General features: G+C 36.9%; 1 protein-coding gene across 1 annotated transcript; it reads right to left on the reverse strand.

Moving 5' to 3' along the window:
* Positions 1-7,074: 7,074 nt before the first annotated feature.
* On the reverse strand, positions 7,075-21,410 carry EIF2S3 (eukaryotic translation initiation factor 2 subunit gamma). Its single transcript, XM_033105220.1, has 12 exons — positions 21,254-21,410; positions 20,655-20,718; positions 19,355-19,482; positions 19,145-19,266; positions 17,377-17,471; positions 15,874-16,032; positions 14,728-14,862; positions 13,488-13,582; positions 12,364-12,508; positions 10,922-11,091; positions 10,378-10,550; positions 7,075-7,499 (listed from the first exon to the last, which is right to left on the reverse strand). The coding sequence occupies exons 1-12, from the start codon at positions 21,320-21,322 to the stop codon at positions 7,436-7,438; spliced, it is 1,419 nt and encodes a 472-aa protein (XP_032961111.1). The 5' UTR covers positions 21,323-21,410; the 3' UTR covers positions 7,075-7,435.
* Positions 21,411-22,145: the final 735 nt, after the last annotated feature.

A 22,145-nucleotide genomic window follows, 5' to 3' on the forward strand; every position in this document is an offset into this window, starting at 1 on the left:
ACTCAAGAGAAATGAAAACATATGCCTACACAGACTTGAACACCAATGTTCATAGCAGCACTATTCTTAATAGCCAAAAAGTGGAAACAATCTAAATGTCTATCAACTGGTGAATGGATTAACAGACTATGGTATGTCTTTACAGTGGAATACTATTCAGCAATGAAAACCAACAAACTATTGATACATGCTACAACATGGATGAATCTCAAAAACTTCTTATGTGGAAGAATTCAGATACCAGAAAACTACATATTATAGGAGCATGAGGGAATTTTCTGGGGTGATGGAAAGTTCTAGATCTTGTTTGAGATGACGGATACATGGGTATATAAAATAATCAAAACTTGTGAAACTGAACACTCGAGATTTGGGCATTTTATTAAATATAGGTTATACCTAAATAAATAAATGAATGAATAAAACTATGTTTGATTCTACTATAAAAATCCCAAGTGGGAAATGCTTGGCCTTCGATGTTTATATTAGAAAGAAGATAGTCTAAAAGAAAATTAATTAAGTACTTAGTTAAGTACTTGAGTTAAGTACTTAGTAAAAATTAACACAATAAACCCAAAGAAAGTAGAAGAAGAGAATAGTAAAGGTAAGAAAAAAAAATCAATGAAATAAACAATAGAGACACAACAAAGCCCAAAATTTGTCTTTTGAAAAGACTAGTATTTTGGAAAAAATAGGCCATGAGTCATAACAGTAGTTGATGAGAAACTTTGAGACAAACCAAAGATTGTTGAATTAGTGCTTTTGAGGATGCAAACCACTTCACTAACCAGTTTTGTTGCATTTTTACAACCCTTTGGAGAAGGTTGAGGATGATTTACAAATCATAAGTTCCCTAGGACTTAATTCGTAAAGGATAAAGGTCTTAGATTAACTCTTTTGAAGTATAATACCTAAAGTTGTGAGTCATGCTAACTCTATGTTTGTTGTTGGAAATATATTTCTCACTGTATGTTTGTGACAGGAAATTGTATTTGATAGAAAGTATTTATTGTAGAAATGTAGATTGTAATGAATATACCAGCCCAATAGTGATAAACTTTAATGTATAATTTCACTGCGATGTAAATGGCATGAATTCACTTGGCTTTCTCCCTATAAACCTGTTTGAGAAAATAAACTTGTGATTCCAACAGATTCCATGCTAGTAACACTGACATGGAGCTAGTTTGTTTGACACTCCTCTATTCTTTTTGCTGAGGTGAGAAACAACCAATACTGTATTATGAATTCTCAAGGCACTTTAAATCAAATAAATTATTTCCTCTCAGGGATTTTCATAAAATACTTTCAGGATCAATATTTTCACCTTTAATTTAACCAGGGCTGAAACAAAGATGGTTTATAGTTTTATTTCATAATAGAATGTACCACAAAATGTACTTAATCATTCCCTTTTGACTAACATTTAGGTATCTTACAATTGTTGCTATAATAAACAATGCTGGAATAAACATCCTTCTACGTAGATTTTTGTGAACATGAACAAATATTTCTTTATGATACATTCCCAGATATGGAATTCTAGGTTAAAAGGTGAGATATTTTAGATCTTGATAGATATAATCAAACTGTCCTCTTTCAAGAATGACCAGTTTAGGCCGGCCCGGTGGCTCAAGCAGTTGGAGCTCCGTGCTGCTAACTCCGAAGGCTGCCGGTTTGATTCCCACGTGGGCCAGTGGGCTCTCAACCACAAGGTTGCCAGTTCGATTCCTTGACTCCCGCAAGGAATGGTGGGCTGCGCCCCTGCAATTAGCAACGGCAACTGGACCTGGAGCTCAGCTGCGCCCTCCACAACTAAGACTGAAAAGACAAAAACTTTGAAGCTGAATGGCACCCTCCACAACAAAGATTGAAAGGACAACAACTTGACTTGGAAAAAAAAGTCCTGGAAGTACACGCTGTTCCCCAATAAAGTCCTGTTCCCCCTCCTCAATAAAATCTTTTTAAAAAAAAGAATGACCAGTTTAACTATTTGCAATAATATGGACGGATCTAGAGAGTATTGTTAAGTGAAATAAGTCTGATAAAGACAAATACCATATGATCTCACTTATATGTGGAATCTGAAAAACAAAATAAATGAACAAACAAAACAGAAACAGACTCAAAGATACAGAGAACAAACTAATGGTTGCCAGATGGGAGGGTGGTTGATGGATGGGTGAGTAAGGTGAAGGGATTAAGAAGTACAAATTGGTAGTTACAAAGTAGTCATGGGGGTGTAAAGTACAGCACAGGAGATATAGTCAATAATACTGTAATAACTGTGCATGGTGTCAGGGGGTACTAGACTTATTGGGGGATCACTTAAGATATAAATGTCTAACCATTATGCTGTACACCTGAAACTAATATAATATTGAATGTCAACTGTAATGAAAAATAAAAAAATTAAATGTACCAGTTTATACTTCTCACCAACAATATATCCTCACCAACACTGGCTGCTATAAATCATTTTAATTTTTGCCAATTTTAATGAGTGAAAATGAATCACATTGTTAGTTTTCACTTTCCTTATTACTAGATAGGCTGAGCACTTTACAAATGTGTATTGGGTGTTTGTATTTCTTCTACAAATACACTATATATACTTGTGAGATGGATTTTCCCTGTTGCCCAGAAGCTGAAGTCAGACATTGTTCAATAGTGGTGTCTTATCCTCTAGAATACAGAATGATTACTCTGATGTCAAATGTTTGTAAACATTCCCTTAAGTTCAACCATTAAGAGGAGTATTTGTGTCAATTCTTCCTGAACGGTGATATAATCCGAGTATAAAAGTACAATGGCCCAGCACAAAACCAATTTCCTTGGTCCAGTAAGACTCTACCTGTTGTAGAGTCTGAGACAAAGAAAAATCCACGGAGATGAGATGCCGCACCGGCTCCTGGCTGTAGGACTTCACAGCCACTAACTTCTGTCTTTGCCCAAATCAAATCACTGGCATTTGGTGGGCTCTTCCTGCCAGTCTTTAGCCACCTAAAGTGATGCAATATATACTTTGTCCCATTTCTATTTCTTTTCTCTTACTGATTTGTACTAGGAATATTAATTTTAATTAATACTAATTAATTAAATTAATATTAATCATGCAAGTTTTATGTATTTTTTTTCACAATCTTATCATCTTTTAAATCTGTAATATCTTTGGATGTGTTGAACTTTTATGTGTTAGATGTGCCAACTTTTCCTTCATGGCTTTTGGGTTTGTTTTGCCTTCCTCATCTGAATTATTAAAATAATCCCCTATGTATTTTTAGCTCATAATTTTGTCTCAATGAAATGAAATCTTAAGATTTTAAATAAGAGAATTTTTATCCCCAAATGGCTAGCCATTTGGACTAAAAATAGTCATTTTCTTCACTGACATAAAATACTACAGATAGCATGTATTATTAAAATTTTATATCTGGTTGTAGTTTCTTCCAATTATTGATCTATTTCTGCATTAATACCATACTTCTTATATTGTGGCTTTATATGTTCTACAACGTAGTATGTCAACTCTCCCATCATGATTCTTTTTTAAAAGTTTACTCTTGTGAATTCTTTTCCAAATCTTTAATATCAACTGGACAAGTTCTTTAAAGTCTTACTGAAATTTTTATTGATTGCACTGACTATAGAAAAACATGGCAGTCACATGTGTAATATTGAGTATTCCAAGAATATTGCTTAGTTTCTCATTATTCACCTTTTTTCTTTCAGCAAATGTTAGTTTTATTCATATATATCTTGCATAGTCTTGTTCAATTTATACCTGGATACTTTACACGCATTTCATTTTTTGATTTGTGTATTTGTATATTGTAAACTGATTAGTAAATCAGTTAACCAGTAATTTTGCATGTTTATCTTGAACTCTGTCACTTCACTGAACTCTCCTAGCAGTTCGTTTTATAGTTTCTGGGTTGTTTTTCAGTAGACAATCTTATCCCTTGTAAATAATGTTCTGTTGCTTCCATTCCCTATTATTTCTCTCTCGTATGCTAAGCCCCAGAAAACCATGTTGTAGAACTGAAGTGGAAGCTGACATTCTTGACTCATTCCAGACCTTAATGAGAATACAGAAACCAAACAATATGAATTCTGGTGTAATGCAATTGATAACTGTTTTGCACCCTCTGAATTTCATCCTTTTTATTTCATTAACCTCACAACCACCCATTTTACCCAACTGAAACTTTTTATCCCACCTATGGCGTTGTGGATGTTACTACTGTGCTCCGATGTTTCATTAAAAACGATTCTGATAGTTTTCTAAGTACACTACTAACAGTTTCCTTCTCTACATTACCTATGTTTTTAAAATTTTGAATTGCATCAAATACATCTTCAAGGTATGCTTTTTTCTCTCAATCTATAAAACATCCAGGTGTACACAAGAATGCATTATTCCTTTAATGTACTGCTGGATTTAATTTACTTTTAGTATGGATTTTATAACTTTGTGAGAATTGTCTCTAGTGGGTTTTGTTTTTGGTAGTCTTCTCTCCAGGTTTGAGCAATATATGCTTTTGGACAATTAGTATGTCTCTTTTTCCGTCCCTTTGCATTTCCTAATTTTCTGGAACAATTTAAGTAACAGAATCACCTATTTCTTGAAATTTAGAAGAATGTGTATTTTGAGTTTGTGAAAACATACACAGAGTAATTTTTTAACCTCAGTTTTTAATTATCAGTATTTTAAGGGTATCTGCTTAGTTTTTGGTAATTTAAATTTTTTAAATATATTTCCAGAAAAGCATCCATTTCACTGGAAGCTTCACCATATCAAGTTTTTTCTGGAAATGGGATTTCATAAGTTTTATGAGTACAGCTATTTGCACTCTTATTAGAAAAGTTTTTTCCTCTGCAAAAACCAAACACACACATCATCTTTGGAGTTTACATAATGAGATAGTGAACTTTCTACGTCAGCCTGGAAATCATTTGGATGTCACAGCTAAACTGTCCTTATGCTCTCCATTTCTGTGAGACTAACTTAACAATTTATTATCCAAGTTGTACATAGCATTGCCTTACAAAAAGGGTAACTCTGGCTATGTTGACAACAGACTGCAGTGGTTCAAGTATGGAATCAGGGAGTTACAGGGTTATTGCCACTGGTGGCTTTGACTAGGATGGTAGGAGTGGAGGTTGTAAGAACTGGCCCGATTCTGAAAATATCTTGACAGGAGAGCCAATAGGATTTACATATGCACTGTACTTTTATCAGCAACATCACATTCTAGGCAGATCCTGAACCAGATACATCTCTGGCTGACAATCACTGCACTGACTTCAAGTTCTATGAAAATAAGGCCCATTGTTTTGTGTATTCCCATTTACACTAAGCAGTGCTCTGCAAATTTGTTGAAATTCATGTGGATGTTTGAAATAGACAAGAGACTTGTGGTTTCAGTTTTGACATGAGATTAATTGCAATAAATTAATCAACTATTACAAAACTCTGGGTCTTAGGTTATTCCAGAATTTCTGCTAGAAGGTGCTTATAAAACACATGGGGACATGTTAAATATAAAATTGTTTGGATTAGAACCTAGCTTTATTTAAATGTGTTCTGCATGCTGTAACACAACCCTTCAAAGTCAATCAAGTATGTAACATTAATGTTTCCTCAAAATTTACAAACTTACTTACAAGTCAGCTACAGCTTCTAAATTTCTACAAGGCAGCAGCTTTAATCCCCAAAAGAGCACACACTTCTGAGTATGGCATCAAGTTCCACATTAAATGCAAATTTAAGAAAAGCAAACTAGAGAGTGTTAGCCGACTACCAAAGCTCAGTAAGATTCTGTTATCTGATATACCTACTTTTCAACTCTAAACTTGTTTCTCAACCCTGGGGAGTTTTTAAAAATATCAAGGGCTGGGCTCCACCCCAAGCCAATTAAATCATAATCTCTGTGAGGCATCTACTATCTTTTTTTTTTTTAAGCTTCTCCAGCATTCTAATGTCAGTGAGTTGAGAACCACTGCTCCCACAGAATCTTATAAAATAAGTAAAAATAAAAAAGCATAGGAAAAATGCAGGAACATGGAGAATAAGTAAAAAATCAAAGGGCTCATCCTTTGCTTTCTAGTATCTTTTACCTCTTTAAAGGTCCAAAGATTACTAATATTAGAATCTACATATCCTTGTCAATTAAGCAGTTAAGAAAAAAAAACATAAAGCCTGGACAGGTCTGTTACTTATCTAGGATCATCTCGTGTAACAGTATTTTCCAACAGGGGAAGGCTGTTGGATTTCAGGTGTAAACCAACGCATAAACAACTGCAGGGCATCAAAGGGAGAGGGTGAGAACTTCTGGCTGTAGTTTCCCGTGTTCCAGAACAGGAAAAGAGGGGCAGAAAAAGGTATGTTAATGGGAACAAGCACTCATGCTCTAAAGCAGGAGAGTCCAAACTTTTTTCAACGTTTTTCATCAAGGGCCATATGCGGTAAAACACACAAACAACTGGGCCACTCAATCGAGGTGAAGTACGTATTGCCTCACCTGGTTTATTTAAGTAAACTAAATATATTTTTGGAATTTGCTGCGGGCCAATGCAGGCCGCAGTTTGGACACCCCTGCTCTAAAGGATAATTTTATTTGAACCTATTCATTTCTTTTCACTCAAAATTGCAAAGATAAAGCAACATAAGATAGGCAAAAGGAAACTGGTCTTCAAGTATTTGTTTTCTGCCCGATCACTGCACTGTACACCTGAAGCTGAACAATAATGAATGTCAACTATAATTATATATATATACACACACACACATACATATATATATATGTGTATATATATATATTTACAAGAAGCGGAGTACAGCATTAGGAATAGAGACAGTGGAAATGTAATGGTTGTATGTGATGTCAGAGGGGTAGTGGATGGGGGAGGGGGGTTGTCACTGTGTGAGGGACATAAATGATAAATGTCTAACTATTACATTGTTTTGTGCACCTGAAACTAATTAAAAAATCTTAAAAAAAAAGAATTTGTTTTCAAGTTTTTACTGGTATAACAATCCTTTCAAGCCTAGAGCTACTGAAAGATAAAGCATGAAAATAAGAAAAACTTTATTTCAAATAGGTTTGGTAGCATGTGTGCTATAGCAAAGGCTGGCTGTAGCGAAGAGTTTCATTTCAAACCTACATTGATATATAAATTAGACATTACTTGGGAATGGTTAATTTCTGGTAAAATGTAGACTCCATCCAACATTATGCCAATTTTTAATTTTATTGTAGACTCTATTTTAGTACCAGAGGTTAAATTTTCATCACCAAAAAATGAGAATAACAGCTACTACTAAGGTAATGAGCTGTGAAATTCATTCTCCAGTATTGCTTTGAAAATACACCCCTAGGTGGTTAAGAGAAAAATCTGCCTTTATCCAAATGCATTATTTAACTGGAATTCTTCAGTCATCATCTACTGTTGGCTTGATTGTCACGCCTCTTCTTATTTGACCCCAACCAATTAAACTGCAAAATGAAAACAAAAGCAACTGTGAATTTTATGTCCATTTTATTATCATTACCACACAATCATTTGACATAACTGGTTTTACTTACCTATCTGCTGTATCTGAATTTGTTTCCAAAACCTGCTCCTGCATAAAGAAAGCTCACACTATCTTCTTAGAGTCTCAGGCCCAGAGAGACGGGCTCCAGCCAAAATGAATGACAGGGAAGCAAAACAATATTGCTACTATAAATATGCTCATCTTCACTGTTAAAATATACCTGCCCCTTCAGGACTGCCAAACAGCCTTCCCATCCACCTAAGGGACCATGCGACACAAAACCACCTGTCTGATTTGTTTAAAAAAATCTCATTCTCTATCCTTTTCTCCTTGACAAAGTGCTTCTTTTTAAACCATTTATAGCACCTAAACACATCACAATGGCTTTAGTATGACCTCAGCTGGTAAGGGAAACTAAGTACGAAAGGACTAGTCTACAGGCAGTTTACTCTCAACAGCAGAGGCACCTCTGCTCAGATTCCAATGTCTGCTCTAATCAGTGAACACCAGCCTGGAATGCTACCCCAACCGTAGCTTCTAGAACAAAACCTACCTAAACATGGATTAAAACCACAATTGTAAAGAATGTAAGGATCTTTCAGATGCTCTCATTTCTTTTAACAATTTTAACATACTTGCTAATTTTTAAGCAATGTCCTCTCTTGTTAGTGGAAAGACAAAACCAACCAACCAACCCTGTTTCAAAATCTGTTCTAATCTAGGAAATGTACCATTCAAACTAAGTGAGAATAATATATTCCATGTTGAGGTTTTGAAAGTGTGTATTACTTAAGCCTATTTTAAAATACACTGCAAATCAGTATGTCTATAAATGGCAAATAGCATAATTATACAAAAGAGTAAAATCAAGTGGACGTAAATCACCACGAAGCAGGATTACTTACTTAAAAGACAACAAAAAATTTAACTCTGTCTAAAGCAGAGGGTAGTAATTCAGAACTTCTGAACAATAAGTGATGACAGACCATCATGGGGCAGAGTATCAGAGAAGCCTTAATAAGGGAGGTTAGGTAGTGAGGAAAAAAACAAAGAGCCAAGGGCGATTTGAATAATTATAGGGACAATCAGGACACGGAATCATTAGAGGGTTTATGTGAGACAAAGCAGGAGGAAAGGTAAAATGCATTGAAGTAGGCTTCCAGAAAGGTCCTAAATATCAGAAAGTAGTGAGAAGCTACTAGAAATTAACTCAGCTCTTAAGTATCAAAGAGGCAAACTAGGAACCTTCTGCAATACCTTGTAAGTGTGAAGTGATGGTAGTACGGGCTATGAAGTCATCACACCGAATAGAAAAGAAAGGGTAGATTCAGTAACTAACCAGGGAAAGAGCGAAGAGTCAGGAGCCAAAGACTGTACGTTTCCTAGCTCTAGCCACTAAAAGGGACCAGAAGTAACAACACCTTAAATGATGAGCACACCTAGCACCCAGATCTTCATTTCTAAATAACATTTCCCACTAAAAGGAACCAGGGTTCCTCGGAGAAATGGCCAATTCTAAACTGGAGCAAGGGACGTACAAGATGACTCTGGAACATCTTGTGCCAGAAAGTAAGAAACTCTTCAAAAAAACTGATGGGGACATGTCAAAACGACACACAGGAGCCAGCTTGAAGGGTGTCTACTGGACAAATCCTGGACAATTTGGGCATCAAAATAATAAAAACAGTAAAGAATAATAACCTACTGAATAAAATAGGACTCCATGAGTCCATATAATAACTAGATAAGTAAATAATGTCCACTGATAAATAAGGAGTGGGAAGAAAGAATGTCCACTGATAAATAAGGAGTGGTGGAGTTGGAGGCGGGGTGATCACCATTTTACAATCACTAGAGTCAAGCTCAATTTAGACAAGAATCATCCATGGATGCTAAATTCAGCGGGGTGGGATTTATTGAGGAGCAAGCTATCTGCATAGTCTCAGAGTCTCCCCACAGAATGCTTATTAGCTGCAAAGGTTAAAAGGAGTAACTATAGAGTGGGGAAACTGGACAACACCTTGGATGCACGATCAAAATTAACCTCAAGGAGGAGGAGCAGTCAGGCATCATGGGCCTCTGGCTGTGATTCCCTGAGGAGACACCCCCACCTATGTAAATATTCCAGCCAAGAATACAAAACCTGAATCTAATCTTGGGAAACATTAGATAAACCCAAATTGAGGAACAATATAAAGAAACTAGCTTATATTCTTCAAAGCTGTCAATCTCAAGACAAAGAAAGGCTGAGGAAGTTACAGATTAGAGATCAAAGAGACATGAAAACTAAATTCAATACATGACCCTAGACTAGAGGGATATAGAGGACATTATGGGATGAGGGATAAAACTAGAATACGGACTGTAGATTTCAGTATTTTTATCCATGTTAAACTTCTTCCAGTGGTTATGTAAGAGAACACCCTTGTTTTTAGGAAATATACACTAGGGTACTAAAAGATCAAGGGGCATGATATATATAACCTACACTTCAAACGGTTCAAAAAAAGTTTATTACCTATAAAAAAGTATATGTACACACACAAATAAATTGTATATCTGGGAAAAGGGAATACAGGAGGTCTGTGTGTAATTCTTATAATTTTCCTGTTAAGTTTGAAATTATTTCCAAATAAAAAGTTTAATAAAGCCAAAAACAAGGGAAATACTGAACCAAATTCATTGGTTTTTGCAGAGGTGTGTCTATCACAAATCAGGGCTAGAAACAGATTTCAAAGTCATCCAAGGAAAAGTGTGTGTGTGTGTACACCACCAAGAACTTAAGGAAACTGACTGTGTCTTCTTTATCAGACAGTGACAAAGGCTAATAAACTTACCGCCAGTGTTTTTCAACTCTTCGGCTAAGGGCAATTTTTTCTCCTACTTCTGTGCACACAGGATTAGTCAAAACGATTTTGCCCAAATCGGCCTTGACTGCACTAACTCTTCCTCCTGTTGACAGGGATCCTATGTTCACCATGAGCACTTCATTCTTAGACAACTTTTGCACCTAGGGAAATAAATTGGGTAAAAAGAAACCTCCAAATTAAGAAAATGCTTTCCACAAAATGGCTGCTTATCTTCCTACATCCTTGCCAACAGATGTCAGCAATTTTCCATCTCTGCCAACCTGATCTTACTGAGACTTTTTTAAAAAATCACATGAATAATAGGAATATCATGTCATTGTCACATGTGATATTTTTCCTGGTTCGTTTCACTTTAAACTGATTGCCACATAGTTCTCAATTTTCAGAAAGTCAAACGTATTCACCTTTTCTTTTTTCTTAATCCCATGCTCACTATAAAAGAATGAACCTCAAAATTAGTCTTAATGTCACTGTCACTGTTTCTGAAACAGGAGTTACAGAAAGCACTTACCTTTGCTGCTTTCTTGTCTCCTTCAGTGCGTACACCGAGCAGCCGTCTAAGCAGGAAATAGGAGATTTCCAATTCTGTGAAGATCTCAGGTAAAGCTCCAACTGCACCGAGTACCTGCCCCACCATTCTGTCAGCCCGGCACAAAGTGGGGTCAATTTTTGTTCCAACTCCTAATGTAAAATAAGACATACACATATAGAGAGTCCAACTTTTTTCCCCCATAAAGCTGTTTACCCCAAAATTTAGTCAAACAAGGACAGCATATACCTATACATTTTAATACATACTTATATTTTCAGAGTCATGTAACAGCTACATAGGTGTGACAAGATACCTGTTTTATTTGAAGAAAAAGAATCGTAAACTCATGGGTTAGTTGGGCATTTGAGAACAGAAAGACTCTCTTGATTTAAATTCTAAACAAAGGGCAAACAGAGATAATATCCTAATTCAAAAATAAGTCTGAATATCCTTAATGAAGGTTGAAGAGATACAAAATTCATGAGTAGTTTGCAGAATATTTGCCTGCCATTTCTCCCATGGAAGGCTGATCAAAAAGATAGCTTAAAGATTCCATATATGATTCCTGGGATCCACTTCAAAATATTTTAGCAGTGTGTCTTCTGAGGAGAGCAGGGAAGAAGATATAAAGATGAAGACTGGGAAAGTATTGATAATTGTTGAAGCTGGGTGGTGGCTACACAAGAGTTATTGCACCACTCTCTCTACTTTTATGTGTGAAAAGTTCCATAGGCTAAATTGTAAAAAACTTGTTTATATATAAAAAAATCACACACAGTAAATTCCTAATTACCGGAAAAAGTAGAAAAATGAATTACATAGCCAAACACCAGAGAACGGAAAGACAAAATCCTTCACCAAACATTTTCTTCTTTAATCCAAAGGCACAAAACCTCTAATTCTGAATCTTGACTTCTTATGGATATCTGGTAATACACTAAATTGTAAGGGACCAGATAATCCATAAATTATCTCAGTAATTACTACACAGTTATCTTTTTTTATTTCCACCTCAGTAAATATGATCTGACATGATTCAACGGACATTTGTGGGTAACTTTCCATTTGTAAAACATACATAAAAATCAACTCTCTACCCCTCAAATCTGTGTAGAACAACAAAAAGTATAGCAATGTATTTTAAACACTAGGTCATAAAGTTTTTTTGTTGTTATTGCTAAAAAGGAGCTACTTTATATACTAAAGTGTATTTTTCTTTAAGTTTAAAAATAATTTTTACAAACACATGAAACCATCTTATGACCTAAAATCAACAGCTTAACCACATGTATATCGCCCTACCCAATTCAATTATTAAAATATCCAATTAAAAATCTCTATCTTTTGGGGTAATCCATTTCCCATGAAAAGTACTATAATATACACAAATGAAAAGACAGGGATAAGAGAAAAATCCTTACCAATAAGACCTCCTGGAGCAGCATACTGAAGATCATTATGTTCAGCAAACAGTGATACAATTTTGGAAAAGATTGGTTTACACATGAGTTTTCCTTCACTATCTTTGGAAACAATACCAGGTCTGACTTCTATCTCCTGGCCGACCTGTAAAAATATAAATTAGTAATTAGAATTACTATGGCACAACACAATTTCCATTTACATATAAAAAATACTAACAGGAAGACCACAAAACTGAAAAGGCAATCCTTTCTCTAGTTCAAAGATCACTATTTACAAAAAAAAGAGATGTGAAAGAAAGCTTCAACACCAGAACCATCCAACTGTTTCTAACCACCTACCACACAAGTCTATCCCCATATAAAATGTGCTCCAGACTCATGAGGAGTCTATAAAGTCAGAGGTCAGACACATAAAAGTATACAAAGACATCCATACCGAGTACTAGACACCATGAAAACAAATTTATTTTGCAATTTGGAGTATCCATACTATTTTCCTGATTAAGACAATGGAGAAACAAAGCAAAAACACAACCATCACTAGACTTTGGGTGGTGAGCACACAATGAGAATACAGATGTTGCATTATAAAGTTGTACATCTGAAATTTACATGTTATTAACCAATGTTAACCCCAATTAGGGTTTCCGGGTGGGAATTCCCGCCTGTTCTCAGGAATTTTTTCGCTTTCCCGTTCCCGAATCCTGAGATATAAACTGTTTTCTGTTCTCTATGATGAATCGTTTCCACAAAGCGACGGCCAATACTACCAGCCACCTGGGTTCAAGGAACCGATTTTCCCGATTTCCCGACCAATTTTTCTTAGGATTCGAGAATGGAAAAAGCAAAAAAATTCCCGAGAACTGGCGGGAATTCCCACCCGGAAACTCTAGCGATAAATAGGAAAAATGTCTAAGAGATACATTGTGAGTAGTACATTTATTTCCCATTGTGGGTATTACTGGGTTCAAGGAAACGATTTTCCCGATTTCCCGACCAACTTTTCTCGGGATTCAGGAATGGGAAAGCAATAAAATCCATGAGAACAGGTGGGAATTCCCACCTGGAAACCCTAACCCCAATTAAAACAAGAAAACCACAACAACCAAAACCCAGTTTACCTTTAACACTCCTTTCAGAATACTACCACCAGCTACACCCCCCTTAAGGTCATCAACTTCACAGCCAGGTTTGTTGACATCAAAGGACCTAATAACTAAAAGAAAGCAAAACCAATTAAAGGCCATTCTGCTCATTTTTACTTTAGAAGAAATATTATTTTCTAAGTTAACTTTCCTAAAATAGTAGACACAAGATTTACACCATAGGGGTGACTTTGTGTCAAAAATCTAATTTACTTATGATAGAAAAGTGGAAATAACTTAAAACTTCATTGATAGGAGGCATATTATGGTACATCAATACTATGGAGTATTATGCAGCTATTAAAAAAGAAACGTTAGAGCCATATGTAATGATCTGGAAGGATAACCCTCATATACTGTTAAGGAAAAAAAAGTTACCAAAATAACATGCATAGTATGATCCCACTTCCACAAGAAAAACTAAAACAAAAAACATGTATATGTTTACACATGATGATATGAAAAAAGAGAGGCATGGGGATAATACATAACAATTGCGAACTTTGGTTACTTCAGGGCTAAGGGGCTAAATGTGGGAGGTACCTCTTTATATACCTCTGTATTATGTGACTTCTGAAATAAAAATTTAGTTTTGAAACTACAAGACAACTCTAGGACTACGTGACCTGCACTTAGGTTCTGAGAGCAGTGACCCTTAACAAGGGGTACCCATCACAATCACCCAAGAGAACACTTCCCACAACACACAGGGGGACCCCCGGGTGAAGGCCCAGAGGGGCTCACATTTCTGTTCTGCAAAGGTACCTACATCTCTGTGTAGGAACCACAAGCTCAGATGATCAAATTATACCAATATTGGTACTCTGAATTTAAAGTGAAAGGGATATGAAAATCATCATTAATGGTACAAGGAAATCATTGGTATGGAAGTTCTAATATCCTGTTCCTGACTAAACCATTATCATTCCTTAGAGAATACTGTATTAACTCCATCTTGATCACATAACGTACCATATACTAAGCACAAAAAGGTTAAAAGTTCCTTCTGTATTCAGGACTCTGTCCCTTATCAAGTAATGCAATTTAGCATTGCCAAAAGAATCTCAGAATTCATTGATTTCAAAAAAAATTTTATGGAGCTTATAATTTATTCATACCTCTGCAGAAAGGGGAAATAGTAATAAACCCCCTTAAGGGGGAATCACCAATGTGGAAAAGATTTAATTAAGACTTAAAGAAAAATCCTATCACTTACCAATAAGTCGGGGTTCTGAAGTAAAGTCTCTTGGGGGTACAGGAATTTTCTTTACTATGTACTCACAGACAACCTCAATATTATATTTCAGCTGAGCAGAAATTGGAATAATAGGAGCTCCTTCTGCTACTGTACCTATACAACAAAATTCAGAAAAATCAAAATTCTTCCGTTTTACAAAACTTGTTCTACACATTACATGAAACAGTTAAGATTACTGAAACAGATGCCTAAACATCCCCACACAAATGTCAGCAACAGGTAGAAAGCGAGAATTTTGTTTGGAAAGGTGGCAGTATTCTATGTTTGCTTTTACTCCTGAAAATGAATACTATTCCCTTTAAGGAAAAAAATGTTAAAATATATTAATAGATATATTTAATACACTAAAATGATAAAACTGTTTAAAGGAATAAAATACTAATACTCCTGGGAAAGAGCATTTTACTAGTCGAAAGATTTCTAATAACATGTAATTAACCTCCCAATAAATGTTAAGATAAAATTACAGACTCTGCTAATCAAAGACTGCTGCGCATATAATATTTGCTTCTTGTTAATTATATGTCAAACAGACTGGTCAAAGAAGTAAAACAAAATAATCAATATAACTTATTCTTTTTCGTTATGATAGAACTGGGTTCATGAGAAGTCAGACTAATGAGAAAAACAAGGCTGAGAGAGAATCAAATGTCAGCAATAAGATGCATCACGTTTTCCCTGAAAGGAAAAACACTACGCTGTTAGAGAAAAGGACTATAAAAATTAAATAAATGATTGTCAGTTCCAATTCTCAAAGTACCTACTCAATGAGAATAAATAGTATAAGACTTAAGTTTTTTTTAAATTCTTTTGCTCATTTTACTATTACTGAGGTTTTTTTTTTAAATCTGATAGTTTCCAGAATACAACTTCAGTTCTAACTTTCAGTCAGCAAAAAATATACTTTAGTCTATACAATTCAGAAACACAGATTTCACTAGTTCTATCAGGTAGCTAACAAGAAGTACGTAGGTAGAGAAAAACAAGGCCTAATATCTGTACATTTACTCTGTTTTAATCTATACAGTTATTCTAACATCTGGTATCTGGATTAAATGCCTCTCAAAATGATTCATATATGTATTAGATATTACGGCTTCTTACCTTGTACAAATGCAAGGATCTGTTCATACTGTTCTTTAGCCTGGCTTTCTTTTACCAAATCAATTTTATTTTGTAGAATCAAAATATGCTTCAGTTTCATGATTTCTATAGCAGCCAGGTGTTCAGAAGTCTGAGGCTGAGGACAAGACTCATTACCAGCTAGATGATGAAGATGGAAAAAGATGCATGAGAATCAGCTAGAAATATCTGCCAAAGGAGGCAAACCCGTCATAGACAGAAAGCAGATTAAGGTTACCAAGGGCTTGGAAAGGGGGAATAGAGTGACTGCTTAATAGAGTGACAGGATTTCCTTTGTTTTTGGGGTAATAAAGATGGTCTGGAACTAGAGAGTGGTGATGCTTGTCCAACACTGTCAATGTACTTAATGTCACTGAATGGTACACTTTAAATGGGGTCAAGTGGCAAAACTTATTATGTGTATTTTACTACCAAAAAAAAAAAATTAGCTGGCATCTAATAAAAGAAATGTTTGAATGCCCTAGCCCTATTCAAGGCAAAAGTCCTAGACAGCACTGCCAAGTGTCCATCTTTTGCCCCTGCTTTCCCTCTGTGCGTGCATTCCCTGAGGCCTCCCGAACATTTGGCTCCCATTGCCCATTCTAAGCAAGAAGCTTGGAATCAACAAGTGTGGCATCTTGGGGTATGCTCTCAGCTTTTGCTCAGGCATAAGGCTCTATCCAGTATTAGAGATGTGCAAAGCCATCAAGCTCCTGAGAGGCAGCTCAGCAAGAGGGGAAGACACTTAATACAGTCTATGAATTTCAACTACTATCCGAGCCTACTCCCTAACAAAGGGAAGGAAGAACACTAAACGTGAAGATAACCAACAGTGTATTATAAACAAATAGGAACGTTTTGTCGGGTACTCCCCAAGCAGTGATGTTCAGGTATCCTACACTTGGCATACTTAAAAAATTATATCCCATAGCAACGAAATCTCTTGACAGCTCACGTAAGGAAGGTAGCACAACGCTAGCTTTGAAAACCCCAATTCAGGTCTAGATTTCAGCACTGATTATGAATGAGATTTGCATCTAAATAAAAACATTGCATTAGGTTGGTGCAAAAAATTGCAGTTTTTGCGATTTTTAACCTTTTAAACCGCAATCACTTTTGCACCAACTTAATATATGTGTTGCAGTGGACAGGTCAGAGATCAAAAACAACAACAACAAAAAACCGTACTTTTACATATAAATTTAAAATTAAATCAAATCACTTCATGTCATCTAAGCAGGAAAAAGGCTATATTTACTTTTTAAAATATATACTACAATAAGAATTCTCACAAGACATCTCCTCAAGGTCTATCTTGTTTAGTATTTTCTGATAGCTGGTAGGCAGGTATGTCATCCTGTTAGTTTCCATTCATGTCACACTTAGGTAATGGATATGGCCCTTAAAGGCCTTAGTTCCCCTTTAAATATTCCACCTTGGATTTGTTGCACACTGATTTGTCCAAACCAATTCTGATGTATTTACCTATCAACAGAAGAGCTGCATCCATCACTGCTGCACCGTTCAGCATAGTAGCCATCAAAATATCGTGGCCAGGACAGTCAACAAAGGAAACATGTCTAACAATGGAGAAATAACAATCGGTCCTAAGATCAATCAATACTTTAAGATACAACTTACAGATTTCCTAAAATTAAATCACTTTAGATGTGGGTTATGTTACATATGAATATGGAATAAAAATATGAAAATAATTCTTATTGCTGTAAAGTCAAGTGGTTACAGGACTTGGTGTTCCTAGACCTTGGAAATAAGATTACCTACTGGCTGAGAGTCCAAACACTGCATAGTATTATACGGCAAATGAAATTAGCTATGTATAGTAATAAATGAAGAGCCAGACACTCCCAGATTCAATGAAAGTGAATATGGTACAGAGTGTATATTGGGAACATCATCGATTTGAGAGCTAAAAGTGTTGACAAAATGGGCAATGCCATCTAAAAAAATAATTTGCCAAAAATTTCTCTAGCACTTTGAAAAGTTGGAATTGGCGATCTGAAATGTAGAAGGCAGCACTATTTTAACAAAACTATGCTACTCATTGATAATCATTATGTTTAAAAGTGTATGCTTACACTGTCATGATCTAAAACGGGTCAGCAAACTATAGCCCTTAGGCCAAATGTGGCCCACTGCCATACCCACTCATGCACATACTGTCTATGTCTGCTTTCAGCATACAAGAGCAGAGTAGCTAGAAGAGAGAATCTGTGGCCTGCAAAGCCAAAAATATTTACTATCTGGCCCTTTATAGAAAGTTTGCTCATCTCTGATCAGGGCCAAAACTAAGGTGAGGCAAGTAAAGCACTTGCTTTGGGTGCAAAATGTAAGGAGGCACCAAAAAACTCAGTAATAAAGATAAATAATATTTAGATTTAATATTTTAAAAAGCCAAAATTAATGCAAAAAAAAATCCAGGATAAACATCAACACTTTAAATGAAAAAAGGATCAGTAACATTGTCATGCTGAGCCAAAACCCAGCCAGAAAAAAGTGATATTGAAGCAAGAGGAAAAAAAAAAAGCACCAGTAATTTCGAGCCTGTCTTTATTTAAAAAATGGTATTCTGTTTATTACAATTTCTTTGCCTTAATTTCCAAAAACGTTTCCTGAAATACTACTTACCTTAACTACTAACGGTTTTTTTTAGCACCCATCCCCACCCCCTTAAATTTTGGGCCGAAGGCAGGGGGCTCATTCATCTCTCCCTAGTCCTAGCCCTGGTCCTGATTTAGAATTTCCTTGTGAAGTATTCCCAACCCCTATATACATCACTAGGTGGATATCAGTTCTCTCTGATAAAGAACCAGGATATGCAATTATATTTGGAAAATAGATGGATAACTAGCCCATTTACTTAAGAGAATTAAGAATGGCTTTGTTCCTCCCCTATCTAAGAAACAGAAAAAATACTGTTCAAAAGCAATTAGGAAGCCTGCCAAAAAGAATCCTTTAAACCCAATGAGCTGTGTTTCCCTCCATTCCATTACGCTTATGTGATACTTTTCCTTTGGAGACCTTGCATGTGAGTATCCTAACTTAGGTTTAAATACTTGACTCTTCAAATTACTGTCACTATAGACAATAAATACAAAATAATGGAAAAACAACAAAACCATTCAGCAATTAGGTTCATTGTTTAATATTTCAGTTAAGCATTTCAAAAAGCACCAATCACAACACAATAAATATGAAGTATAAAGTGTTTTTTTAGCACAAAAGAGATCACCTGACTAATTTGAAGTTCCCTTTGGTCCCTGGAATGTCTGTAGGAAACTCATCAGGTGTACTACTTCCACAGGATCTATAACATTCTGGCCGAGGACAACTTGGGTCATCAAGTTTATAAATCTAAAGGTTTCAAAGAAAAAAAGATTTGGATTTGTTATCTGCATATTCCAATTAAAGTTAATTTCTAGGTCCACAGTACACAGCTCACCTTAGCATTAGCATATCCAAGCTTGATTGTAATATTTCTTTCTAGTTCGTTTTTGAACCTGACAGTGTGAACTCCAGAAATAGCTTTTACAACTGTGGATTTCCCATGAGCTACATGACCAATTGTACCTACAGACAAAGAACAAAAATTGAATTCACGTGCACTCCAATTACACCAAATATTTTTTCAAATAATGTTAGAGTAGAAAACCCAAAGCCATAACTCACTATAAATATCAACGTAAAACCAACAGTGACTTCAATTTTTGCTCCTATTCTTTTCTACCAAAAACTTATTCTAATAGGGAACCGAAGAGTACGTTCCATGTAACTGACAACCTTGTTCAAAAACCATACTTAGCATACTATAAGCTATTCATCTTATGATTTTCATCATAGAAAAGACTGCCTTCATTTAAAATAAACACTCAATAAAAAAAATAAATATCTTGTATATTAAGAAATTTTCCAGCATAAAAGATATGATGAGCCCTGACCCAACCAAAAGAAATACATGAAAATAAGAAAACCCAGGTCTAATTACAGTAATGCTGTCAAGAGTAACATATCTTATAAGTTTTTAATAGGTCTGATGGTAGAGCCTTACTTTTAACTAGGTTTTACTGTGCTGTTTATACAGACTCTCAAATACCGAAAATTTACACTCAGTCAACATAACTTCTCCTCTCAAGTTCTAGGTGTCAATTAAGAAAAAAAAATACTCTACTTAATAACAGCTTATATATCAAATAAAACTTTCAAAAAGTCTGCTCTTGCAATAACCCTGTTTGGCAAATACAGCCGCATTTTTACCTGTTCCTTAAAGTGCTACATGACTACATATCACCTTATGCTATTAAACTTCTCATATGTCTGTATCTCTTCTTCTCACCTATTCTGTAAGCCAGGCATGGGCAACATGCCCTTCCCAAAAAAAATCTAGCAGGTGCTTTGCTTACAAGGGCTCAACGTCTATTTCTTTTTTTTTTTAACTTTTATTTATTTAAATGTATTTTTCCAGGACCCATCAGCTCCAAGTCAAGTAGTTGTTTCAATCTAGTCGTGGAGGGCGCAGCTCACAGTGGCCCAGGTGGGGATTCAACGGGGAACCGGCAACCTTGTTAAGAGCAACCTTGTTAAGAGCACCCGCTCTAACCAACTGAGCTAACCGGCCGCTCCCTCAACGTGTACTTCTTGAATATTTGAAACCTCATATAATTCAGGTAATCACACAAAGGTGATTAAAACTACTTGCCAGAGCTCAAGGAAGTCAGATCTCCAAGAAGTTATTCTTATCTTACCTATGTTAATTGTGGCTTGTCTGCTGATAACTTCGTGTGAAAGTGGCGTCAATTTGGTAACATCCTGCAATCAAACATTTTATTTTTATTTTAAATCGCTATACATAAGGCAAATCACAACTTTTCTTTGACTTTACATTTGACCTACAGCTCGCCACCATGTGAACAGCTCTCTCATACTTCTAAAGCGCTTTTCCTGTATAAGCAATCTTGTACTTTAATGACTGGGAAGCCCTAGAGTCCTTCATCATTACACGACTACACTTCCGATCTCTACGGGAGACGTGGAGGCCCGAGGCCACCCAACCTTGACAGCATTAGCACTGAGGAGAGTGTAGACACTCCCTTCCCAGATCTTCAAAAGTGAAAATCTTAATGACATTTAACATTATTTCGAGGTCCCACGATCTCACACCCCGCTGCCCAGCTCGCGGATTTGTCGAGGTGCAGACAGCGGCGGCGGCGCGGCTTAAGGCGCTCGGCTCCGGAGCTAACCATGCTCTCGACAACCCAGCACTGCCTCGTCTCAACTCCTCCCAGGAGGCCCTGTCATCCCCACTCCTGAGCTCACTCCGCATCTTCTCAGAGCGAAACCTTACCAAGGTGGCGAGATCCTGGCGAGAAAGATGCGGTTGTCCCAGAGTCACACCAGCCTCACCCCCCGCCATCTTGCTTGGAGAGGAAGGAAGACGCCCCAGCAACTGCCTGACAGTACGCAGGCTCCCGGTGCGGGGGAGGGGGGAGGAGCGAAGGCGGGAAGACCGACTAGAGCCCAGGCCTGGGAAAGAAGGATGACCGGTGCAGCAGGGCCTCGCTGCTTGCACTTCTTTCCGCTCGGGTGTATATAGTACCTGCTAGCAGGCTGACTAGAAAACACCAGGCAAAGTTTCGGGATCTATTTGTCGCAGATCTGTTGGTTATTTATGCAGGCAACGCTGCGGGCAGCCCCAGAAAAGACCCCCCTGCTTTCTAGGCGCGTGAAACTAACATCGCGCGCGCTGGCGCGGGAGAAGTCATTTCCGGTTCCCGCGGTGATGGCCGGAAGGGTTTCCCAGAACCTGGGAATTTTACCTAGGGTGTGAGGGACAGACAGTGGGAATGTCCTTTTTCACTGAGTTCCCTAATTTAATAAGGTGAAGTCGGCTCGGCGTCCGGCCCACCTGTGACGGGGCTCGTGGCCGGGAGGGGGCCATGCGCTGAGCTGGCCACGTTCTCGGCGCCTCGGGTCACCTGGCGGCGGACGGCGGGGAGGGCGCCCTCGCGCGGAGGCTCGGCGGCCCAAGCATGGCAAAAGCGAAGTCTAATTTGTTCTGGGCGAGGACAGGTTTCTAAAGCCCAGGAGGTGGTCCTTGGTAGCGCTAGACTGTACTCAGGGTGGAGTTAACAGAATTGAAGTTAGGTGTCGGTATGAACGGCCAAAGAGGTTTTTTTAAACATTTATCATTTATATCCTTCACACAGTGACCACCCCCTCCCCCCATCCACTGTCCC

The sequence above is a fragment of the Rhinolophus ferrumequinum genome, chromosome X (genome assembly GCF_004115265.2).
Source record: "Rhinolophus ferrumequinum isolate MPI-CBG mRhiFer1 chromosome X, mRhiFer1_v1.p, whole genome shotgun sequence".
Taxonomy (NCBI): Eukaryota; Metazoa; Chordata; class Mammalia; order Chiroptera; family Rhinolophidae; genus Rhinolophus; species Rhinolophus ferrumequinum.